This window comes from Onychostoma macrolepis, chromosome 16, assembly GCF_012432095.1.
Source record: "Onychostoma macrolepis isolate SWU-2019 chromosome 16, ASM1243209v1, whole genome shotgun sequence".
NCBI lineage: Eukaryota > Metazoa > Chordata > Actinopteri > Cypriniformes > Cyprinidae > Onychostoma > Onychostoma macrolepis.
The window spans coordinates 8,132,678-8,160,263 of NC_081170.1; the positions used below are offsets into that span (position 1 = coordinate 8,132,678).

Here is a 27,586-nt window from a genome sequence, read left to right on the forward strand (position 1 = left end):
CATAGCAGCGTGAGTGCACATCACTTCCTGTGCATGCTGGGCGCTTTCAACTCCTACAGGACAACCGTCGGAGGAGTCGACGAAGTCATATAAATAGACAGGAGTAACGGAATATCTGAGGGGATAGTCCACCAAACTGTCCGAGATTCCTCAGGTAAGTTCTAAAGACTAATTTTAAGTTCTTTTTTCCTCATTTGGCCTTTGTAGAAGTGTAATTTCCCCACCTTTCGGAGGGTTAGTGAGTGTGTAAGGAGCCCCAGTTGTGCTAGCCTGCTGTAGCTAACCGTACTGGCTCAGAATCGTTTCCTCTCAAGTTGAGGACTGAAACAAAACCCCATGTTTATAGGGAAACGGATTATTTTATTTTTTCGAGGGGCTCGATTGACACCTACAGCATCAGCCTCAGCGGTCAGAAGTGTGTCCTCATATCCAGCTGTGACTGTTAAACACAACTATCACGACGCACCACTGCCAACACAATCAATGCAGTTTTCGCTTATGACAATTTTATTTTTTAAATGTTTTATTTTTTACTTTTAACAAAAATAACTAAACGATCACTGCACGACGTCGTTAAAAATATTATTGTTGCCAACGTTACTTTTGTTGTTACGCAAAGTAGTTTTTCGATCTAAATGTCACGTTATTTTCATCATTGTATTGGATTGCGAAATTGTTAGGCTACCTAGAATAGGGACTCCCTTGATCTGAATGATTACATAAATCTTACATGGTAAGACTTTACATGAGATTCCATTTGTAAACATTAGTTAACATGAGCAAACAATTAAAATACTTCTAAAGCATTTATTAATCTTAGTTAATATTTTTATTAAACGCTAAAATGAACTACCAATGAATAATGTTAAGAAATATTAATTCATACTGTTGCAAATGTACTGCTAGTTAATGCATTAACTAATGGGACCTTTTTGTAAAGTGTTGCCCAGTACATTAAATTACTTTACTTGTGAATACATTTGTTGTTTGTTGGGTGTTATTCTTTAGAAAGCCTATGATGCTGAGATGGCTTTAAATAAATATATACTACTACTGCTACTACTAGCCTTTAGAAAACCACCAAATTGTGGCATTTATTAATAGGCCTGATACAACAAAACCTAAAGAACAGCAAAAATAAATAGATTAAGAAAAATAGATAATTATATATATATATATATATATATATATATATATATATATATATATATATATATATATATATATTTTTTTTTTTTTTTGCAGATTATGAATATATGAAATGCATAAATATACCTGTACTACATGCTTGCATATTTATACAATATTGTTTCAGTTAATTTGCAGTTTTTGATTGTCTATTTGAACAAAATAAGATATTCATATTAGTTTATCGAATCATTAATGTGTACATTTTAGTAAGTAACTAATGTTGTTTAGTAAAAATTCAGCAGTTTGTTTAGTATTTTTGAACTGGTTTCTTTCATCAGTTAAGTCTGGTTTCTTAAGATTGCCCAACATAATGTCACCGAACTTAAAGTAAACAACAGGTTCTGCAATTCAGGTCAGATAAACATCAGTAACACCTGATAAGAAGGTTGTCAAGTACTTGAAGCTGGAGAGGACAAAAAGTGTGTTTTGTGTTTATTATTTGTGTACAATCCCACCAAAATCTATTAGGAAGTTTCGTTGTGCAATATCTGTTTATGTATGTCAAGCACCTGTGTTCTGGACCGTTCACCCCATTGGCTCTATTTTCAGCTTTTGCTATGCAAATTCATTGTATTTTACAGTGTAGAAACCTTTTGTGTAAATAATTGGTTGGTAGTTTGCCTTTGGCAGAACAGTTTAGGTAAATGTCTTACTGAACCGATCGAATTTGGTTATTTAAACACTTCTTGGAAGGCATCATGAAGAATGAAATTTCTTTGAAGATGAGGTGCGATTAGGAGGCTTAAGAAACCTTGACTTTTTGTCATGCTTTGTATGTGATTTATAAACTACTTAAGGACTAAAAATATATTTTTTAAACCCTGTGAGATTTGATAATTTGGAAAATAAAATTCTTTGTATTAATTAGACTTTTAGGGTCATCATTCAGGTTAGTTCTTAAATGCATTTAGATAAGAAAGTGCTTTCATCTAGTCCTGTTTTACTTATTGCACAGCTATTCCTGTTAATAAATTGCTGTGCTTTGTTTTCCTGTGAGAGACTCTGACTCCTCTTTTTTTGTTATTGGTTGACGTTTTTATTCCCCTAGGATCTTATCGCTTGGTTACAGATCCAAGCAGCAGGTTGTCCTGCTCGCTCTATGGGTTTTGCTCTCCCTGTAGCTTTGTGGCGTATAGGGTGCAAAGTAGGAACGGCGAAATGCAAAATGGGTCTGTGAAAATGTGTGGTTTTATGTCAGCAGTCTCATTTTATACCATCAAGGTCAAAGAAATTATATCTGTTGAGAGTTAATGGATAATTTCTGCTCTATATAGTGGCACTGCAGCAGAGTCAAAGGCAAAATGTTTGCTGGTCTTATAACATTGAGAATTGTTATGGGTTTTAGGTAGGGGTGGGCGTATCGATCCTAATATCGATACCAATGTTGGTATTGGTATCGGATCGATACTAGCCTGATGAGATCGATATTTTAGGTTCATTTTTTTCTCCTATACACTTAATACATTGTTTAATATGTTCAACAAAGTGTAGACGTGTCTGTGGGTGTATATTCCGCTCTTTTCACAACTCGTATGCAAACATCTCTACGCTGTTTTGTTGTCATGCCATCACGTGACCCAGCGGCTCAAGCGCAAGCGGATACAGCGCGAGATGGAACGGTAGAACTCCGAGCTACAGAAGAAATGAAAAGGGGAGGAAGGAAATCCTTCACATAGTGCATATTGTATACCGAATTTGTCTTTTTATGCAGTATCACTGTAAGGTGTATACTGAGTTTGGCCTTTTAATATTATTTCTTAATGCATTTAGCCACTTTAAATGTTTTCATTATAACGGTTTTCTATGGGAGTAAAATGCTTAACATGTAATTTAGCATGTTTGCGTATATATTCTGGGCTCAGCTGCTTGCCACATATATTTTATTAACAAACTGTATACCGAATTTAGTCTATTTATTTATTTGGTCTTTAGCACTGTCTTCCTCCATTGCACCATATTAAATGTTTTTATATTGCAATGAGAGAAAATGAAATTGCGTGTTGCATTCATGTTCTGGGTTCATCTGCTTACCTGTACATACAGTACATAGTAGGCCTATATATTTTTATAAACTATACTGAATTTGGCCTTTTCATATCACAGTTTTTTATTGCAATAATAACAAACAAATATTACAGTATGTATAAAACACAGACAAAATGCAGTACGTAAATAACATCCGAAAATCCTTTCAATACTAAACGAGTTATGCTTTCAATAGGCCTAGTTCTTTTTATCACTGTCTTCATTCAATAAGCCACTTAAGTTAAACTTTTCTTTATAATGGTTTTCTATGGGAGGAAAATGCATAATGTGAAAACTTTGAGAGTTGCTTTCATATTCTGGGCACATGCTGACTTGTAGGCCTATATCTAGTTTGCAACATTAATAAGGTGTATACTGAGTTTTGTCTTTTAATATTACGTTCTTAATTTATTAAGCCACGTTAATTATTTTATAACTCTTTTCTATGGGAGGAAATACTTAACATGAAACTGTGCATTGCTTTCATGTTCTGGGCTCCTCTGCTTGCAAAGTCCTTTTAGAAGGGCAAATAATATCCACGTAGCTTTAAAGTGAATATAATATTAGTCACATCAACATTAGTATTGTTAATTTTTTTAATTGTTGTTGGTCATTTAAATATGTTTTTTTTTTTTTTAAATGACAAGTATCGGTATCGGAATCGGTATCGGCGATACTGGCCCTGTATTTACTCTGTATCGGATCGATACCAAAATTTGCAGTATCGCACACCCCTAGTTTTAGGGTTTGAAAACCATTTGAGTTTTTTTCTGCAGAACTTAATATGTTCCTGACTTTGCTTACTAGTATTTGGCATCTGTCAGTTGCAGTTCTTATATAACAAGGGAATTAACCGACTAGATGTATTCTCCGACCAGTTAGCCCCAGAAGAGTTTGGCTTTGTGTACTTGCTGTCACCATAGTATGGAAGCTGTGCTCTGATGCCTGTTCAATCACTGGATTATGAGATCCAGGTTTACTGACTCATCGGAATGTTTCGTACCGAGGCTGTGTCCAACATTTTGCCTTCACAGGCCCAGGGCTTGACAGTGTGAGCTTTTCGCTCTCATTTGTCAGTAAAAGTAGATGTGTGCAAACTGTAAAAAGTATTTAGGAGCATTTGTGCGAATAAAGTCCTTTATGAAAATGTTTTATGAAATTTTAATTCAGTTTTAATGAAATTTATGGTCATAAAAGTCTTAAATATCTTAAATGGTATAACAAATGTCTTAATTATCATTTTAAGATGTCTTAAATTTGGGGTTTGAAAATGGGAATCACTACAGTATATGAGCGCTGTACAAAGAACACGTCAGTAGCAAGTTCTACAGGCTCACAGTTTCAGAGCAGTTCACAATCAAGTAATACCATGCATTTATTTCAAATGATCTACAGTCTACTGTTAATGAATTTAGACAATCTTTATTTTATGGTGTTTATGTTGTATTATTTTGTAGGTGATTGTAAGAGTGCATATTTTATCTTGGCAATATAAAACATAGGCATTTTAAAATAAGAGTCCTGGTGTATTTGAACTTGTTTAAAACATATTTGTTTGCATTTACTCATTTAGCAGAGGTGAATTTAGAAATGAGAAATTTCTGACCTGTAAGCAGGCATCAATGTCTTGAATTTGATGTGAGCCACAACCAATAGGCAGTATAATTAAAAGTCCTGCATTATGCATAGTATGTTTCTGTTCTTTTATTATTTTTAGTATTTTCTGTCCGGGCTGCCCTGTCAAAGGAAACAAAGTTTAATAACAAAAAAAACTAAATATAGGTTTTAGTAGTACAATCTCTTTATGTATAAAAAGTTAGAAACCAGAAATATTTCAAAACCTAGTGTACTTTTTTTTTTTTTTTTTTTTTTTAATTCTAATGAATGACATCAGTTTGCTTGGAAATGTTTCCTTGGATCCTTTTATTAAAGAGACACATTTTTTGATAAATTTCTCCTGCTTGGGAGCACATGAGCCCTGAGGCAGTATATGTATACATTAGGAATTTTCATCAAGCCTAGTTGACATTCAGTGTTTTTGCTTAACATCCTGTCTATTAAGATTAAGCGTTTTTGGATAAAAAGCAAATGGTGATCACAGTAGTTTGTGGTGAATGAACTTTTTTTTATTTTCACTTTTATGCCTTATGAAGAATTCCATTTGATTGTTTCCATGTGAGACTTTAGAAACAGCTTTAGTAGGCTGAGTAATATTGCTGAGGGAAAATATTTCCTGGTACTGTTGCTGCGGGCACAAACTAAATCCTCTAGCATCACAAAGGATTGTCTATGTCGCCATTGACTATTATATGCCCTCCCAGATGAGGATATTGATATTTTTTTTCTCTGGTGCATTTGAAACCATAGCTTACGCAAACAACTCTGGTTTTGTTTGTGTATTATTAAGCAAGATCCCATTTTTTAGTTGCATCAAGTCTGTCTGGAATCGGCACGCTTAGCATTTACTTTCCCTTCAGGTTATGTGCAGAGATGTTATATAAATGCTCTGGATTTGACCGAGTGAAGGTTCTGACAACCAAATGCCATAGTCCCTAAAGTGTGACCTCTTTCCCTGTAGTTACTCTGACGCACTTTGAGCTCAGGCCTGATTTTACATGTGAAATTGCAGAAATTTACCATTTCTGCTCAGCTGTGCCACTTTAATCTTATTTTATGTTTGTATTTGGCATTTGATCAGGAAGTCTTCCTGATTCCATGTACACTTTGTTTTCGGGTATTTCCATCTGTGTTTTTTTTTTATGAAAATAATGTGGGATATTGCATTAGACCATCCTGGATGAAAGCACCAAGATGCAAATTTCCAAAATCTGCAGATGTAGATGAATGTTGGTCTGAGGTAACATTGTCAAATCAGGCCAAATCTAAAAAGAATGGTAAAAACGTTAATATTGTGAAAAATTATTAACATGTTTTCTATTTTAAGATATTTTTAAAAATGTATATTATTCCTGTGATGGCAAAGCTGAATTTTTAGCAACCAGTACTCCCATCTTCATTGTCACATGATCCCTCAGAAATCAGTTTATTTGGTGCTCAATAAATTTTTCTTATTATCATTATTACACTTGAAAACAGTTGTGCTGCTTAAAGGTTTTGTGGAAATCGTGATACAATTTCATTCAGGATTTTTTGATGAATAGAAAGTTCAAAAGAACAGCATTAAAAAAAAAAAAAAAAAACTTGAGCATTTGATTTGTTCATGTGTCCTATATGTCCATATCTCATTGATGTTTGTTTTGAAGGTGATTTTGTTGTTTTAAACTTTTGTGTTTGGTTCTGTCAAAAATGGCCATTCACAGCATCCTCTATTACATAGTCTGCCTTTTGTAGATGTGTTTGAAAAGTTCTGCCATTTAGGCATTGTGAAGCCACATACTTGCGTTGCAGAAAGCCTCTGGATTCTGGACAGTGCGGTTTTGTACGCTCTGTGGCTTACTGTACAGATGGTGTGTATTTGAGTGATCTTGTAGGCTTTGGAGGGACATGCTTTGCTGTACATGGACAGATGTTGGTGAATTGGCTGATAGATTGACTGTTGACCTTGTGTGACAGTGAAGAACGAGGGATTGATTTGATTGACGGCAGGCTGTAGGATCCAGGGAATCCAACCCTCTTCTCAAACTCCTTTTATTCTTCTACTGGTCTCATAATATAACACATGGAATCCAGATGCTCTGTAGCTCCAGCCAATGTTTCATTTGTCTTGCTGACTTGGCTAAAAATTCTAACGGTTTGAAGCCTCTCAACTTTTATTCTCTCTTCCTTTCTCTTATAATACTTGCTGTCTTTTAATACTTGTAGATCAGGATGTTGCTTAGTAATTGTCTGGGAATGTTCCTAAACAGATGCTCAAAAATTTGCTTATGTTTTTTTTTTTTAAATTTGCTTTAATTGCTTACGTCGCAATGTTGGAAATGTTTCTGCTTTAAACCATGAAGGCGAGCCAATGGATATTACACAAGCAACGTGCAAACTTTGCGCAAGAGTTGTGCCGGTGAACATCTTAATCTCAGTCAATTCACTATGAAGAAAGTGAAAGTAAAAACCGAATGACAGAGCTTTCGGCATCTGACGTCTCATATTCTCTGAGACGACGAGAGATGAATCTACTTCAACATATGCTGATAACGTTATAGCTAACCGTTTTAATTTAGTCCCTTAATATTTCGTAAATGGTGAAAAAAAAGAAAAAAAGAGGAGTTGTATTTTGTGTTAAACAGATTGTTTTTGAAAGTTGGTGCTTGAAATAGGCTAAACTAAAGCTTTTTATTTAATTGATTTTTATTGATGACTGCAGTATTAATATTTTAATTATAGGCCTATAATTCATTGTATAATAAGCTAGACCTGTTTTAAAATTATTATTATTTTTTTTATACGGAAATTGAGGAGTAAATAGCCCAATCTTTTGTTGTCCTCGCAGCGTGTTAGTTATGCGGTAATATTGCGGGGGAAATTAATTGTCATTTTAAATTAATAATAAAAGTAACTTCTTAATAATAATAATAATAATAACAACCCAGCAAGAGGAGGTTATCACGGGGAAGACAGCACGTTGCCTGTTACATCGTTTGTGCTGTCTTGTTGAGCGCAGTGGCACTGAGAACATTATATTTCACACACTTTAAGCTCTTTTATTTTCCTAATGTAATAGGATTAGTCCAAGGAATCGTTCGGTTTGCAATGCGTACCGAACCAAAAGCCTTGTACCGAACTGTTCAATATGAATATGTGTATCATTACACCCCTGATTTATATGTATAAACAATTAACCAATAAGCTTGTTGTGATTGTTACATAATCTTTACTGAAACTGTACTAAAACTTACTGATCAGTACTTATGAGTACTCGAGAGCAGGGTAGCAATGACCATAACTTGCTATAAGCTCTTTTTTTATTTATTTATTTATTTATTTATTTTTAAATTATATGAACATTTTGTACAATATTTATTTACTCAGTATTCATTTATATTCAAATATATGGAATTAGAAACAAAAAATGTGCACTTTCCATTTGGCAGGGTTGTTTGATTTTACAATGGGAATTAAGCAGAATGACCACTTCTGTTAATTAGCCAATCAATCACAGTTATCCGCTGATGGTAATAGCATCTTAAAATGGCCAAATAATGGCCAATTTCTCAATTGTTACACAAAGAATCATCTTGTTTTACAATCTAAAAGGTATTTGAGTGAAGTGGACTGCACCGGCCTCTCTGCTGTCCTTTAGTTAAGGACAGTCTAACACAGTTTTCCACTCTCCATGGAGAAATTAGATGCTTGCGCAGATGCGCAGTCTGGCTGAACTGAATAATCTCATTATTCAGTTCAGCCAGACTGTTGGTGTATCATGTAAGTGTCATGCAGTTTTTCACTTCTCTCTGCTGCACTGCTGAGCAAAGCCACACGAGTCACCACGGGCTTCACAGCAGGAAAGATCTCTCTGTGTATTTATGTTAATGCACTTTATATTTACCCATTCATGTCCCATTCTTCTCTGTTTGTCAGTGGGCTGTGTAGTGTATGCACATAAAAATAAGGCCTCAGGCACAATGCGTATAGATGCACGCTTGCTTCCGTGTGAGTAAGTAGAGTGAAAGGCAGAAGATAAAAGATTGTGTGTCTTGGCTTGTGAAGATGCAGTTAGTCATGCCAGTGCTGGCCCTTTGAATGCAGAATGCAAGGGGGACGGAGGGGACATGTGCACTGACAAGTCACAATATTCTCATTCCATCTCTGTCCTATCTTAATATTGGTTGCTTCCTCTTGTCTTCATGTGGCTTAGTAAGACAGTTACTTTGTTCCAGTCCAGTGGCCACAGACCTGCTACACTTGACTTTGCATTAGTGTCCCTTGCCAGAAGGCTTTTTGGCTATTTTGAGTGCCTCTGCATTCAGTTAATTTTTTTTGGATGATTAGTGCAACAGAGATAATCAGCTTTGAGTTTGGTTTAAATATGGTGACCGATTATGATATGATATGATGCTATTAAAGCAACATTCTTGTTATTTTTCAGTTCAATGTGTATTTACCACATCTGGCGTTTACTACAGATAAAAATGTTGACATTTTTTTTAATTGAATTTTAAATCTATTTTGCAGAACATTCAGTGCCTTGAAATCATATTTTACTTTTACTTCAGTTGTTTTGCAAGTTTCAGACTAAATTGAATATAATGAGAAAAAAGATAAATAAATAAAACTCATCTTTCTATATGGCTGACATTGTAAACTGTACAAAAATACGAAGACCTGTGTAAATTGATTCACAAAAATTACTTGTATGTTTGCAGGGCTCCAGACAAAAAATGGCTCCTATAAGAAAAAAACGTAGGCGCCAAATTATTTTTTTAGGTGCCACAGAATAAATGTTTTATTTTTTTATTATGTGTTTGTCTCATCTTTTCTTGACTTTATCAGCATTTTAATCCATCTTGTAGATGATCTGGGAACTAAGGTTCACTTAAAGTGGGAACTAAATGTGTTTTCCAACTTGAAATATACAGTCACAAAAAATTGTTCATTACACAGAGTCTGTACCAATATCATGGACCATAAGCATCACTTGGTGTAGTTTGGGCTCCTCCTCAATGCGTCCTATAAATGTTGTCATATGTCTTTCACACATTCAGTCTGTTTTTCTTCATTAGTAAAATGCAGTTTTATAGGAGTTGAATCATGTAGACCAGTGTTTCTCAACTGGTGGGTCGCCAAACCGTTCTGAGTGGGTCGCGAGTGTGCGGCCAAAGAAACGACATCAACAACAAAAAACGTAATTCTAAATTATTATTTTTTTTCTGATGCGAGACTTTTATTTTAAAACGCGTGCATGAAAGCTCTTGACACGTCTGTCAGATGCACTTTAAGTAAAGAGTGCTTGATAAAAACTCGCTGTACCGATTCAGTATCTGCGGTCAGATGAGATGTTGACAGGTTTAATGTCAGTGTCATTATTCTATCGATATTTTCGTAACTTGTTACGAAATAAAAGCCTCTCACCTCAGAAAAACTAATTATCCTGTCCTGCCAGATGTTACACCGTGCACACTCTTCTATATCACGCGCAAACGCGGCGCCGCGCTTTATATCACTTCACTAATAAAACGCAGAAACTACGAGCATGCAACGCGTGAAATAAAAGTACAGTACCGATAAATCACAGAACTGGTACTGCGTATGTTAGCTGGGAAGGATTTGCATGAAGGTATGATATTCATTCTATTCAGGAGCAGTTTCCACATTTCATTAACAGTTCATGTTAGTATTGGATATATTCATCAATAACTATTGTTTCCATAACCCAAAAATAGCATGTTATTTCGACTTTTAAATTTGCTTTGTTTTTGTTTGTTTTTTTTACTTTACATTTAATACATTACAATAATCTAAATTTAAATGCTGTTAAACATATAAAATCAAGATGTAAACTAAACTCTCATTTATTTTTTCTTCTTATTGAAGAATATAAAGTTCTGGAATCACAAAATGAATTGTGGTTAATTTGTTTAATATACCAATACTTCATAATTAACAGGTTCTGATTGTCGTAATTAATCATAATTACAGCAGAGATACATAAAGTCTTTCAGCCTACATGGGTTGTGGGGCCTTCAAATATATAGGTGATTCTTAGACTATGGGCACTTTTATGTTCTTTCGTCATATTTTTAAAAATACATATAATTTTGGACAAATTCCTCTTTCTTTGTCAAACTAACAATATATGTGTGTGTGTGTCTATAAAAAAGTGGGTTGCAGCTTGATGACCATGGGAAAACGTGGGTCCCAAGGCCAAACCAGTTGAGAACCACTGATGTAGACAACAGGTTAAGTAAAAATATTAATACGCAATAGCACATAAATATAGCAAAATGTTCCCCTTTTATAGACTTTTAAAAAAAAAATTTTATAGACTGACACCGAATGGTTATTCTGAGGTAAATGTATTATTACGTTGCATTGTTTACAAGCTTGTTTATAAAAAGTAACAAAGCACAGAGCTCTTTGCGATTACTGGACGGCAAGTGCGCTTCAAATAATTTGAAGTTGTTGTTTTTGTTATTACCCTACAGCGGCTAATGAACCGGAAGTCTTGCACATTCACAGAAAACTGCTTATTTCCGTGTTGAAAAATAAGGTGGATGGATGAAGCCATCCATCAAAAACACAGGGGCGGATCTACCGGGGTGGCAAGTGCCACCCTAAGAAAAAGCTGTGCCACCCCAGAATTATCACAGAATAAAATATAAATGTAAGCAGTTTTTCATGTACTACTTTTCAACCGCGGCGATGACTGCGCGCGATGGTTGCACGCGCACGCAGGGCGCCCAGTGTAGTCGGCTTCATTAACAAATGACTCTTAAGAACCGGTTCTTTTTGAGTCAAAAATACAAAGCGCAGCCCATTTGTTTGTGAATCAGATACTGCTTCTCGGTTTATTCAGAAGTCCTCTGAGAAATCTAATCCCGTCCGGATGTGTTCTGAGATTCATCCCGTAATCATTTGGTGATCCGATTCTCTGACCGCTCGCTCCAATTTCATCATGGATATAGAGGCCTTTCTGCCATATCGGACGAAACAATAACATGAGCCGATCACGAAAACTAATAGCAGAGTTAGGTAAGAATCTTGTATTGCAGTTTTCTCTATTGGTAATTTAATATAACTGATTTTAGTTGGCCCATTTTCCCAAACCATTAATTCAGTTCTCAAAACAAAGACACATTTCTCAAAGTTTAACAATGAGATTAGGCAGCAAAACTGATGACACCAATCAGAATCTCTGCATCCTAACAACGGAGAGAGCTGACCGAATAATATACATGGGTTTTATACTTACACATTCAATATAATTACAGTACAGTACCAGTACATGATGGAAATTTCACTATTCTAGATGTACAGTAAACTCTAGCACATGTTGTACACCTTCAAACGTGCGACTGTCAAATTTGATCTGTAACCATCTTTTATGTGTACTGCATGTTTGCAGAACTGAGAAATGACTGCCTAGAGATATAGTCTTGTGTCAGGAGACCGGGAAACTGCTATAATACTGTATACTGTAATGAAATTTGAACAAATGTGCAGAGGATGCTGAATTTACTTTATTTTATTTTGTACTGTACTGTACTGTATTGTGGTGCATACCAAGTTCATATACAATTCTTTGGTATTTTAACTTTTCTAGTGTTTTTCATCTACTGCAAGATTACTTTCCAGTAGTAAAATGAAAATTATCCGTTCCCAAAAGTTAATTGCTGAATTATTATTATTATCTGTAATTTAATTTATGTTGTATACTGTAATAGACATGATTGAGCTGCAAAAATAATTGAATCCTAATAAGAGCTTTTTGTTAAGTGTTATTGATCTCATGAGTGTTCACTGGGCAGGAAAGTCATCTGTGTATTTTAATTGTTTGTAAGCATTTAAGAATAGGCTACCTTTAATAAGTAGATTGAAAAGTTTGAAAGACAATTTTATGCTGGCTTGTCTTAAAGTCATGTTTAAGAAAAATAAATAGTTTGGTCAATTAGATGTTCTAGATGTTTGCTAAAGTGTTGCTAGTTGGTTGCTAGGATATTCTGGATGGTTGCTAGGCTTTTGCTATGCAGTTGCTGGGGTGTTGCTAGACTATTGATAGTGTTCTGGGTGATTACAGACATTCCCACCTCTGGTAATAACAGAATGTCTTCTTTAATTATACAAGCTCAGAAACATTTATAACCTGTTGAAGTTTTTCATATTGTGTATTGACTTGGTGCCATGATGGATATTGAAATGTTGTTATTTATTTTTAATTTTAAACAGTATAGATGATTACTTAATGGTAATGCAATATTTGTGAACATAACTGTGCACGTCAGACAATAAATCCCCAAAATCTTTGCATGCTTTGGTGTTGCCACCCCTCATAGACCCCATGCCACCCCTTTGCCACCCTAAATATTATTTTCTAGATCCGCCCCTGCAAAAACAGCAGTTTGAATTCTTATGATGAATCCTTCACTAAATGATTCAGCAGTTACTGAGTCAACATAATGAATCTGACATCCTAAACTGAAAATTATCATTACTTTTTGTTATGTAAATCTAAAAATGGAGCATGTTTTGTGTACTCATGTCATGAGATCAGATCAGTGTCATTCCTGACCTTTCTTTTGTTAATGTGTAGTTAGAGACACAAAGGTTAGTTTCGGGTTCTCCTGACCCAGATTGGATGCGTTTCTTAGAGAGTAACTTCTCTTTTAAAAAGAACAAATTTGGAAACACTTGGAGAGTTTACCGTACTGATGGTCAAAAATATTTGACCATCCTGATCCATTTTTAGAAGTGATTGCCTGTGGTAATCAAAATTTTGCCACACATGTAGTACATAGATATTAAGTAGAAAGTAGAGGAGAAAAATAATTTTTAATGTCCATCCTAATGGGTTGAGACTAGTGCTGGGCGGTATGACCAAAAATGTATATGACGGTATTTTTCAAAATTATACCGGTTTCACGGTATATGACGGTATTTATTTTTTTCATGCATGATCGGGTGTTAACCACATTTTCTACTGATTGAGAGAGGAAAAACTGCAGTAGATTGACTTAGAATGCCCTATTTTACTGTCATGATGAGCGAATATTGTAGAAAAATTCCACACTAAATAGTGACTAAACACGACCCATTAATACATGTTAACCAGGAGTCATTTTCATTTATAATCGCGACATTGTCTGATAAAATCAACATGCATCTAACGTTATACTAAAGAGCGGCTATGCGGTGGTTTTGGCTATATATAAAAAGTGCATAATATTAACAGACGAACTATGCTCATATTTGTAATTCCAAACAGTCGCGGTACGGCCAAATGAATGCGGTGCTTCTCTGCCGCTCGCTGCACAGAACAGACGCAGAGAGACGCGACGCTGCGCTGGGAGTCAGATCTCGCGCTCGCGGGGCAGCACTGGCGACATCTTCCAACTGAACCATAGCTAAGGTTTATCCAAAACATTGGCTAGGTTTGTCAGTTTGTAGATTCTATGGAAAAAAAAGCCGCTAAAAGGGTTTGAAAGTTGCTAAATATAGTGCTAAAGTCATGCTCGTGTGTGTGACGAGCTGGTGGCGGCGCGCGGTGGATATTGTGGATGAGTTCTTCTGTGTCATCACGTTCTACTAGTTCTACAGCTTCAGAACACGCTTAGTAACACATACAGCTGTGTTCTTGCCACAATGCAATAGTGAAAAGAGACCCCTCTCAAACAGTGTGTCGCATTCCGAACGTTATTTAAATAACACCGGTATTGCGGTATTTTAAAAATTCATATCATAAGAAAAATAAACACTGGTATTCGTTATGAACTGGTATACCGCCCAGCACTAGTTGAGACAGAATGTGCGTGTTAGTCAGCACAAAGCCAAACCTCATGCTGTCTGACCTCATTTACCAGAGTGGAAAGATGTCATTTACAGCATCTCCGCCCACCTCTCTCTTTGGCCTCCTCTCCAGTGATCTGTGAGAAGGATCGGCTGAAGATGAGATTAGTAAGAGATGACGCTTCTCCTTACACCGTCGCCTCATCTTCCCTTCGTGCCAATCCACCAATCCCTGCGCTATTCCCCAGATTAGGATTATTGGCCTGTGAGTGGTAGTTTTAATGAGCTGTAATTGATTTGTAAGCACAGATCCACCAGACTGTGTCAGTCAGATTAAATGAAGCTTGTTTGAAGCCCCAGGTCTCTTTTTCTAGCGAGTGATCCTCGTGGTGGTGGGACAGAATTCCCAGCAGGGGCGACGTGGCTTTCAGGACCAATTTTACAGAGATCCTGCCTTCCCGCTGAGGGTGTTTGCCTCCTTCCCCTTGGACAAGGCCTGTGTCTGGGAAGTCAGCCATGTTGGAACCAAGTGCAGGCTTTATTCATCTAAACACATTTTAGAGGAATGGAGGGGGGAGTGACACAAGCTGGTAGTGTTTACTCACCAAGGGTTGTACATGGGGTCCAAAATTAACTTTTTTCCACACCTGCCGTTTAGGGGTGGGGGAAAAAATCGATACAGCATAGTATCGCGATATTTTCCGCGGCAATACTGTATCGATACACAGACGCCAAGTATCAATCTTTTATTATACTATTTAGTAGAATTATAAGTAAGGGATAATCAACGGCTAGCTGTGCATTAAAGGATTTTTAATGCACGACGTGGAGGCAAAGAACCGCCCGACGCGAAGTGCATTTAAAATTGACAAGATGACACCATTGATGACAGCAGATGAGTTTATGTGTGTGTGCAGCGCGATTTTTATTTTATTTTATTTTATTTTATTTATTTTTTCTCTCTCTCTCTCTCTCTCTGTGTGTGAGTGATGTGTGTTGGTTTGTGTGCATCAATTAAAGCAGCGCATTAATATGGAACAGTGATTAAACTGACTTGGAACTACCTGTGCATTAAACGGTTTTACTGCATACCTGCCAACCAATCAGAATCCAGTATTCAGACAGACCATGGAATAAAATAAGTTATAAGATCTGTATAAGATTTCTATTCAAACTGAAAGCATAATTCTAGGCTTCCGTTTTCAAAGCACATTGCAAAAACGTGACATTTCATTCACTGACAATCTTCACTGAACTCTCTTCAGTCGGAAGCGCTGACTTGCCAGCAACCTGCCAAAAAAATAAAAGCTTGCTAATTTAGGTTTGAAAATTCACAAAAAAAGTAAATATTATCATTTTATTTTTGTTTACTATAAAATTATTGTGTTTTTATTTAATACTCCCTTTTTATTTAAAACATAATAGTATTACCCTTTAATAAATAAATATATAAAATAAATAAATAAATAAAGTCTAATGATATTATTATCACTATTCATTTTTTTTTTAGAGTTATATTTAATGGGTCACACTATGTGTAGTGTGAGGACCAAACCAAATCTCCAGGTATTCTTATGAGAACCAGGCTAAAAAAAAGTATGTGCACCCCTGGACATATGGGATTTACAAGGAGTGTCATATGAAAGTAAAATACTCGAATACCACAAACTTGAGGGCTCATCTCACACTCCACCATTCAGAGATCGATGTAGACTGCAGTGCGTAGTATACCTGTTGTAACACTTAGTCTTACATTAAAATAAAAATGTTCCATTTAAATTAAACATAACATGTACATTGTTTTATTTATTTTAAATTTAACAGTAATTTACTTTCAAATGCCCCAATTGCTGAAGGGTCTGTACAACTTTTTTGTACAAAATGCCTGTAGTAGCACAGCCGTATCGCTATATATTTAAAATCGCAATAGTATTGTATCGTGATAATATCGTATCATGGGGCCTCTGGTGATTCCCATCCCTACTGCCATTGGCAAATGAGTTGAGGAAATTTACTGGCCATGGGTTTTTCTTAAGTGTTTTTTACTTTAGTAATAACATATTTAATTAATTAATTTATTTATTTATTTATTTATTTTTTTAAATAATGTACTGTTCTAAAGTTTGGGGCCTGTAAGATTTATGTTTTTGAAAGAACAGTTTTATGTTCAGCAAGGCGGAATTTATTTGATCAAAAATATAGTCATACTGTAAAATATTAATAAAATAAAAAAAAAAGTACTGATGTTTTAGTATATTGTAAATATTTTACTTTTTTCTTTAATGGAAAACCTGAATTTTCACGTGATCTATCAGAAATCATTCTAATATGCTGATTTGGTGATTTAGAAACATTTCTTAATATTATCAATGTTGAAAACAGCTGTGCTTCTTGATATTTTTGTGGAAACTGTGATACATACTTTTAAATATTAATATGTTATTTATTACTGTAACTTTATTTATTTTTTTTTAAAGAATAGATTTCTTTTTGTAAAATTATATTAATTTACTGTTATTTTTGGTCAATTTAATGCATCCTTGCTGAATGAAAGTATCAATTTATTTATGTGTGTGTGTATATATGTATATGTGTGTGTGTGTGTGTGTGTGTATATATATATATATATATATATATATATATATATATATATATATATATATATATATATATATATATATATATATATATATATATATATATATATATATATATATATATATAAAATATAATTTTTTTCTTTTCTTTGTAAACTGAGTGAATTGGTATGGAGTACGGAAGCAAATAAACAAACCTAACATATTGCAAAGCCTCTGTTCTGGGCCACTCATGTCTCCCTCTTTGTTTTCAGACACTGACTCCTGTCATTGGACCAGCTGGCGTTGGACAGGGTGTTGGACCCTCCCCCTGCACGAGAACAGAATGAGACAATAGCTGGGGGTGTTGGATATCATCCCCCCCCCCCTCCTCTTTGTTTTCCCCTCCTACATATCCAAGAAGCATATCCATACTCACTATCTCACACCAACACACTACAAAACAATACCTTGGACTTCTGAGGCTCCAACGCTTTACTTTGGAGTGACCATGAGACTTTTAGACAACCGTTGCTGTTGAGAACCTTCTGGGAACAAAACCCGTTTCCTTTCAGCCAGTGGACACATCCTTCCAGATCCTATGGCTTTGATGGAGCTTGATGGAAGCTCAGTAGATCACTGAATCATGAAAACACCAGAGGACCACTGGGAGTTTCCATTTGGAGTTGTATATTAATTGGCTGAAAGACTGCCAGTGAGCAAAGCAAATCTAATTCAACCTGCAGCAGTCCTGAACGTCTGTTAGAATAAATGATACCTCTGCTTAGCCTTTTCATCCATCATATCTGAAGTGCCTTGTGTTTCATCGAACTGTTTACATCTACTCCACATATCTGATCCATCTGCCAATCCTTGAAACAATTGATTTGTTTACATATTCAGCCTTCCATATCGGTTTCATTTGTTTCTTCTCTTTGCATGCAAGTAAAAGTTTGAAGTATCTGAGATACGAGGAATGAGACCACCGTAGAGTCCAGTTCCTCCAACTTATCCAACCTAAACACACCAAGACTGTTCATCTGACTCTCAAACGTGGTACACTGCTTCTACTGAACAGTTCTGTCACCATGTACACGCTGCAGTCCAAATGGCGCTACCTAATCATGTTCTTGGGCGTCCAGTTAGTGGTCATGGCTCTTCTCTCTAGAGAGGGCTACCAGAAAAGAGTGTCATATTTTTTCCGTATTTTCCGTAAGACGGATTCTACGACAGGACACACAATCGGTGGACGCAACCACACGGATGTTTACGCCAACCTCTCCCTTTTGGGCCCTGCTCTTAATAAAGAGGATATGCCCTACTGCCCCAAGCAGTCTCCTCTGATTGGTGAGTTTGATAAGCTCGCTCAGAAGTGTTCTTTCTTTCTTTCTTTTTCAAATAGTGTGTGTGTGTGTGTGTGTGTGTGTGTATGTGTGTGTATGTGTATATATATATATTAGTGCTGTCAAACGATTAATCGCATCCAAAATAAGTTTTGTTTACATAATATGTATTTATGTATATATATATATATATATATATATATATATATATATATATATACACATGTATATATACACACACACACATACAGCAAATGTTTACATGTATAAATTTATATTCATATAATTTATATCATATAAAAATATATTTAATATATAAACGTAACATATTTTTCTTAAATCGATACATTCAATAGGACACTCCTGGAAAAGAGATTTTAATCTCAGTGAGTCTTTCCTGGTTAAATAAAGGTATTAAACATGCATGAGTGTGTATTTTTATATATACATAATAAATATACACCGTACACACACATATTATGTAAACAAAAACTTTTATTTTGGATGCGATTTAATCGTTTGACAGCACTTACATAATTCATGGATAGTTTTCCAGGTTCTACAGGTCAAACTAGTAAAACCACTTTGCAGTTTGTTAGCCTTTGGTTCAAAATAAATAGTGTAAATCTACTATAATGTTTCCTCCTTTGAGAGTTTTTAGACCTTTCTAAATCAAAGTCAAATGCTTTAAATTCATCCAGTAAATATTCCTGCTCACACTCTTTTCTTATATTCAGGTGGACCAATTCATGTCACTTTCCCCTCTGGGCTTACGCTTGCAGAGGTGGAGAGAAAGAATCCACTTGTTGTCCGTGGAGGGCGCTATAGGCCGCCAAACTGTGAGGCTCGCCATCGCACTGCAATAATCATTCCCCACAGAAATAGGGAACATCACCTCAAGTTCCTCCTCTACTATCTGCATCCCTTCCTACAGCGTCAGCAGCTCAACTATGGCATCTATATCGTTCAACAGGTGCGTCTGTAGCCTATTATTGTTGTGATTTAATTTGGTGATGCAAAAAAATCACTTGAACTTTAAATCTTTTTCTTTCACTGAAAAATATGTACGGTTTATAAATATTTCTTGCTGGTTGTGGAATTGTATTTCGACTCTCCATAGACGGCCTCTCAGAGAAATGACAGCAAATGTTACAAGTTTGTTCTTCATAATAATTTTGCCACCTATAGGAGATATGACAATGAAATAATAATAAAAAAAAAAAAAAAACTTTCTAGTTAAGCTGCTATATATTTTCCAAGACAAATTTGTTAATCACGTGTTTTTCTGAAAAATGTCTGATCTTTTTTTCTAGTAGACTGTTTGTATTTTTGTCATTTGATTCGCTCGTGTCAATAAAGGTTAGACTATCGTTCTTACATTAAACCCTAGATTAATCCATACATCACGTCTATTTTATTTGGTTGCCAAAGCAAGTTTTATTCTCAGTTGCCACCTTGTGAGTGTTAATTTTAGACCGTGCTCTCACAGTTTCAGGTTGTACAAAGATGTATTTGTTGCTCGGTTACATATTAAATATGCAGCTCTGTTACAGTACAACTCAACTGTGCCTCCTGCTGTTTCCTGTCAGAGCCAGTTGTAATAACTTTATCCTGTTATAGCTGTCGATCTAGATGCAAACCTGTACAACTCACTCCGACAGGTCAATCGCTGGTCATCGTTTGCGCTCCCCTCCAGCTGATCTCATATTTTAGTGAAGGAAAATGATCCTAATATAACAGTGTGCCAGATTCAGACCTCTTTCCCTGGGCTATATTGTCTGCTTTCATTATTGTTGTTGGTTTCCCGGGTTAATACAGTTTTATGTAGGATTATAGATGTACAGCATGAAATTTCTGCAGAGTTTTGAGTTGCATTTTTTTTTTGTTGCTCCATTTGTTTTTGCTCAATTGTTTTATTTGGTTATAGTTTTTATGCTGTTGTAATTATTCAGTAAAAATTATTATACTATTATTCAGCAAGGATTCATTAAACTGATCAGAAGTGAAGTTAACTAGACTGTGTAAAACTAAAATCATAACTTTTTTTTTTGTTTCATTTAGTTTAACTTGATTTACTAAAATAACTAAAGCTAAAACTGAAATGAAAAAATGATTAAAACTATAGTCTAAAAAACAAAAAATAATAAAAACAAATAAATTAATCAAACATTTAGTATAATTACAATTAAAATATAAGATATCAAAAGAAAAAAAATCAAAATATTAACAAAAACTATAATGGAATGTCAATCATACTGAAATAACTCTTTAGCAGTGAAAGTGGAGTTCTGCATTTTTAACAATTTTTCACACAAATGCTGTTATACAAAATGATGGATTACCATGAAAAGAAAATCATCTTCTTGTTTATGTTCCTGACTTTGATATTCCCACTTCACGTCAATAGACCAAGGATTAGACCGTAATCCTTATTAATCTGCTCTCTGAAAATCCTGAACACATTATAGATTCAGCCCATTTTTATGAGTATAAAGTATATACAGGCTACACGGCTGAGTTTGTATGCTTTGTTTTATCAGTATTTGTGTAACTAGATTTATATGGACTCATTAGTTTTTTACAGACACTAAATAATAGCTTAAATCTGTACGCTCAGTTCTTACCATTATGAATTGTTCAATAACAATAACGGTCTTTGTGTGTAGGCTGGTAATTACACTTTTAACCGAGCAAAGCTGATGAACGTGGGATTTCGAGAAGCCATGAGGGATGAGGAGTGGAACTGCCTCTTCTTTCATGATGTGGATCTCATTCCCGAGGATGACCGCAACACCTATGTCTGCGACACTCATCCCAAGCACGCAGCCATTGCCATGGACAAATTTGGCTACAAGTCAGTGTCCTTCACGCCCTCTAGCTTCATGCCTGCATTTCACACCTGCACACAGATTATGCAAATATACATGATTTACTATCAGATCAATTTAGAACCCATGTATTTGTGGAATAAAGAAACATTTGTGGGAAAAATTATTTGTAAGCTACATTTTGTGTATACTAAATATTAAATAGTATTTTAATGGATTAATAGCAAAAATGAATGATGGCATAAGAGGTTTCCAAGGAAGATTCTTTTTACTGTTTTTTTTTTTTTTTTTTTTAAACCACAAAAAGGTGAAATCTGTAATAAAAACAAACACATGTAACAATAAAATGCTTATAGTTGAATAAACACTCATAAAACAAAAACCAATATGTATATGAAGTGACTAAAAGGTTGATGTTTTATATTGTTGTTGTGCATTTTCTTGTTATCACTCAGGTTGCCTTATAAGATGTATTTTGGAGGAGTGTCGGCTCTGACCCCTGTTCAGTACCTCAAGATGAACGGTTTCCCAAACAATTACTGGGGCTGGGGTGGTGAGGACGATGACATTGGTGTCCGGTGAGTGAGCATGGGGGATCTTGGGTTTATTTGCTTTGGAGGGATTGAGTGTATGCATAGATGATTTGTGTCTGTGTGGGAGGAGATCTGTCTTTGTGATGCAGCTGGCCATGAACCACCTGTCTTTTCCAGCTTCTCTAGTTCAAAGCTAGTGTCGACATCTGACAGCGTGTTACCGTCTGCTTTATAGAGGTGGATTGTGTAGTCGAGTCATGGCTCACAAGCTCGGCCACATGCAAAGGATCAAATATAACATAAATGAAATGTAATATATAGTTATTCTGTCCAAATCAAATGAATTGAAATACACAGAAATTTGAGTAAATATATCTTTTAACTTGGAAAGCAAAGTTTGTCAAAACAGACTTGAAATATTGACAAAGTTTAAAAAGCTTTGAATTTGTAGATGTTTTAAATGCCACTTATAGAATTTGAATTTAGCTTATATACACTTTGAAAGTTTGAGATCTGCAAGATTCTTTTTTTAAAATATATTTTTGAATGAAGTCTTTATTGCTCATTAAAACTGTTTATCAAAACCACAGTAAAACATTATTTCAATTTAAATTGAAAAATTAAATTTTCTGTTTCAGAAAATTTTTAAATTTAATTTATTCTATGATGGCAAAGCTGAATTTTCTGAATCATTACTTAAGTCTTCAGTGTCACATGATCCTTCAGAACTCATTCTGATTTGCTGCTCAAGAAACGTTGTGCTGCTTAATTTTTGTGGAAATTGAAATATGAATGTCTTTACTATCACTTTTCATCAATTTTATGCATTCTTGCTAAATTAAAGTATTAATTAAAAATACTTACTGACCCCAAACTTTTGAATGGTAGTGCATTTGATCATATTTACTAAATAAACGTTTGTGGACCAGAGTAAAAGAACGCCCCATTTCCCAGAATGCACATATTAAATTTTGTTGAAATAAAATTCAGTAAATTCCTCTTCCTGCAATTCTGATTCAAATTGCAATGCAGCTTCCTGTAAGGTGTGTCTAACAGAAATAAATTCACACTCATTAATTGAATTGGAACCAGTTTCTCAAATTTCCTACACTGAGTGTCTCCGTTTGCTTTTTTTTTTTTTTTTTTTTGCAGCACTGTCTAACTTTCTTTATCTTCTCAGGGTCTCACTCGGAGGAATGCTGATCAGTCGTCCGTCTATAAAAGTGGGCCGATATAAGATGATCAAACACAAGCATGACAAAGGCAATGAAGTGAATCCCAAAAGGTAGAATTGCCTTACGACCATCTGATAAATCACTTTCAAACCAAGCAGCTTTCTGTTGCAAAATCTGCATTCGGAAACCTTTTGTCCTAATGCAAAATTCCCAATTGTGTGACTTCCTATTGAAATTCACAGCATTAAATATGACTTTTTCTTTTTTTTTTAATATGATGACATCATCTCTTAGTACTTCCTCCGTTCAAGCTGTTTCTTCTCATCCAGGTTTAACATGTTGGCTAAGACCCGACATACGTGGAAAGAAGACGGCATGAATACGGTGGAGTATGAGATTGTATCCCGGGATTACCAGCCGCTTTACACCAACATCACGGTCAACATCGGCACCGAGGCAGGCCTGCACCCGACCAAAAAAAAGCCTGCTTCATAGTTGACTCCCAGCATTCTTGTGGATCCCAGAGGCACAAGTCTTAACGTCAATGCTGCACTGCCTGCAGACCACTTCACCCACACGCACATGGCCAGTAAATTCAAGGGACATCATGCCTTTACTGCACCACACACCTTCCGTTTCCTCTGTAACAGCAGTGCCATCTAGTGGTCCCATGATTCTCTGTCCTTTCTCCTTCTCTTTTTCTCCAAAGTTTGACATTCTGATCCTATGCTCACTGTTTCACTTTATCAGTCAGGATGCTGCAGAAACTTCAACTGGTCCACACACTTGACCGCTTTACAGACTCTGTGACGGGCCACTCTGCTGGAAGGATGTGCTTCCTGACAGACAGACTCTTCATCTATCCTCTGTGCCCATGGGCACCATTTAAAAACCTCTGTTGCCTTAGAATCAAGCTGCACTCTCTCCTTGCATTTCTTTCATGATGACTGAAGCGTAGCTTCGGCCGCCCGTGTTTGACGTGTCGCACTGGGTGAGGCCAAGTTTTAGGGAAGGGTAAAATTAGTTTTCTGCCACGTGATGGAAATAGTAGAGCAGGCCGATGTACTACATAAGCAACATTTGTTTGCTGCACTACTCTGTGAGTCTGGTGCATTTCCTGTTCGGTAAATTAGTACTTCTGATTATGTACGGTTTTGTTATACAGGCGGGTGGATTGATATTTTATATATCTTCCATTTCGAGTATTTCAGTCAGAACTGGCCACTCTGGTAGTAATAACCACTTTACATATACAGATGTTCTCCTTTTTTTCTGTTTTTTATTTTTATTCCTGAATTGTTGTAATTGCCTTTGGTTGTCTTAGTAATAACGTTGGCTTTTATAATCAACGTGCTGCCTCTCATTTTCATAAATTACTCAACACATTGTATTTTATCTGCATGATTTTTGTTTTTGTTTATTTTTTTTATGATTAGCTGGTTATGTGTGGTTTGCTTTGGATTAACAATAGGCTTGTTGAATGTAGCTACATCTCTCTTTTTGGTGAGAGAATGTCATGTCAGTGAACAGCGCATTGTGTTTTGTCCATTTGGTTGGCTTCGTGAGAAGTATGTACTTCTGAAGGCCCTAAGTGTTTGTCCCATACTCCCATTTTGAGTCCATTTGTTTATTCAAAGAGATTGCCTAAAAATGCACTTACCTTGTTAACGGAAACCTTTTTTGAAAACCTTTAGCCTCATAAATACACGTGTAAATTGTTCGTAAAACCATTTTTAAGTAAAATAATTTTTACATACTTTGTTGCACTGATTCGAAAACACTAACATTCGTAAAACCATTTTTACATATTTGCTTTGCATCAAATGTGGAAACATTTGTAAAACCATTCTTGTGTAAATTGTTGCATGGTTAAATTAAATGCTTACGTTCGTAAAATCATTTTTAGATAAATTGTTAAATAAATTGGAAGTATGTGCCATCAATCGTAAACCATTCTTGTGTAAGGTGCAGCATTAAATGCGGTAATGCTCACAAACCATTATTGCATTAAATGCGCTAACATCCATAAACATTTTTATGTAAGTTGTTGCTTTCAGTTGAATGTGCTAATATTTGTAAAACCATTCTTGCATATATTGTTGTAATGAATTGAAATCATTCTAAATCTAATTTGCTGCATTAAATTAATGTGCTACGGTTCATAAACCATTCTTAAGAAAATTGTTGCATTCAGTAAAATGTATAAAATCATTCTTGCATTTACCTATAATTGTGTGTGCTAATAATCATAAAACAATTCCATTCAATGCAACCATTTACATTGGAATGGTTACGAACAATTTACACTGGTCGTTTTGCTTGCTGTTCATAAATGAGACCCATTATTGGTACAGTCTGAAAAAAAAAAAAAGTGTAAATTCTCAAACATTTAAACTTACACCTCTGACTGACACAGATGACAAAAGAAATTGTGTTTGTATGTTTCAGACATTTCATATTTAAAAATGCAAAACTTCTCATGAATTTGGAGAAGTATCAGTGCTGAAATTTATAATCATGGCCTCAACTGGGTAATATTAACCTTATGTTTGCCATGCCTTGTTCCTGTCTAACCTCTAAACGTCTTCTGCATAGTCCGTTGTCCTCTGACAGTCCAGTCATACTAGATCATACGTTGTTTTCCGAATGCTGCTGTTCTCTGTGTGAATGTGAAAGGTGGAGGTATCACTCCCCTCTTTACTAGTTTGTATGCTGTTGGGAGCTTGTGATGGGTCATTTAAAAAAATGGTCTTGGGTCATTGAAGGAAGTCATCGGATGTCATTGAGGCAGAGATACCAAAAAAATCATTATTTTTTTTAACTAGCATGTTTTCTTTTTCTTTTTTTTTTCTTTTTCCTTAGCAGTTGTAGTCTCTTTTTTCTGAATTATGAAAGGTTGAGGTGGTTGTTAATGAAAGTTGTTAATGTTAACAAGTCTGTTGGCTCACATTGAATATCACCTGAGTGTAATGACTGTAAACACTTTTGATTTGAGTAATTTTGGGATGCAAGGGGTGACTCCAGATCTTTATTCTTCACTTTGAGAATTTATATTTGATAACTATTCACATCACCATCATAGAAGGTACTTAGAAAACTGTTGTTCAGCCGTGAATGATATAGTTTGATATGTACAGATGACAGGCTGCACACTACTCAGGTGGGGTGATGGATCCGATGTTTCTAAATGTGCCTTATCGGGCATCAGTAATCTGGAGTTCTTCAGTGGGCAGTGCTCTGAACACAGGGTATTTGTCTCTCTTTAAGAAGTCTGCACACTACTCAGCGGCCTTATGATGATTTAATAAAAGAAATGTTAATGTACTACATGTCTCATGTGTTTTGTCACTGGTGCGTTTTTTTAGAGATTTGAGGATATCTTATCTTATAGGACCTTATATGAGTCTTATCTTACAGTCTTATATGATTTTTTTTTTTTAATGACAGTTGCTGTTACTTTGCTTTTTAGATATCATATCAGCCATTAGAGAAAACATATTGGTTGACCTCTATAAATGTATTTTGAAACCTTACAGTAAGGTGAAATCATTTAACAGTCAACAAAAACTAACAATATTTAAAGAAATAATTGAACCAAACATTTTCTCATCCTCAGGTCATCCAAGATATAGATAAGTTTTAGAAATGTAGCATTACATCATTTGCTCACCAATGGCTTCTCTGCAGTGAATGGGTGCCGTCAGAATGAGAGTCCACTTCACTGGTTTGAATCCTATCTCAGGCCTTTCAAGGTGGCCTGGGGAGGGGAGGTATCCAGAGCACATCAACTGGTCACTGGGGTTCCTCAGGGATCAGTTCTTGAACCCCTCCTCTTTTCCACAGACTACATCACTGGGTCCCATCATACAAGCACATGGTTTCTCCTACCATTGCTATGCTGATGACACACAGCTCTATCTCTCATTTCAACCAGATGATCCAACGGTAGCTGCACGGATCTCAGGCTGACTGGCGGACATCTCGTCGTGGATGAAAGAACATCACCTACAGCTCAACCTGGCAAAGACCGAGCTTCTTGTCTTCCCTGCCACTCCGACTCTACAGCATTTTACCATCCAGTTAGGTTAATCAACAATTACCCCATCAAGTTCAGTCAGAAATCTTGGTGTAACCTTCAATGACCAGCTGACTTTCAAAGACTACATTGCAGGTTTGCATTGCACAACATCAGAAAGATCGGGCCCTTCCTTACACAGCATGCTGCACAACTTCTTGTCCAGGCCCTTATCATTTCTAGACTGGACTACTGCAATGCTCTTCTAGCTGGACTTCCATCATGCACAAATGTTTCAGAATGCAGCGGCACGACTGGTCTTCAACAAACCCGTTTGCAGCTCGCATCAAGTTCAAGACACTGATGCTCGCACATGTAACAGCCACAGGCTCAGCACCCTCCTACTTCCACTCACTATTACGAATCTACTTCCCCTCCAGAAGTCTGAGATCTGCAAGTGAGTGACGTTTAGTGGTGCCCTCACAGAGAGGCACAAAATCACTCTC

The 27,586-nt window shown here is 35.7% G+C and overlaps 1 protein-coding gene across 1 annotated transcript; it reads left to right on the forward strand.

Moving 5' to 3' along the window:
- Positions 1-26,389, forward strand: si:dkey-199f5.8 (beta-1,4-galactosyltransferase 3). The gene is made up of 7 exons (XM_058746652.1): positions 1-154; positions 17,462-18,533; positions 19,267-19,502; positions 21,196-21,383; positions 21,813-21,935; positions 23,071-23,175; positions 23,395-26,389. The coding sequence occupies exons 2-7, from the start codon at positions 18,275-18,277 to the stop codon at positions 23,558-23,560; spliced, it is 1,077 nt and encodes a 358-aa protein (XP_058602635.1). The 5' UTR covers positions 1-154; positions 17,462-18,274; the 3' UTR covers positions 23,561-26,389.
- Positions 26,390-27,586: the final 1,197 nt, after the last annotated feature.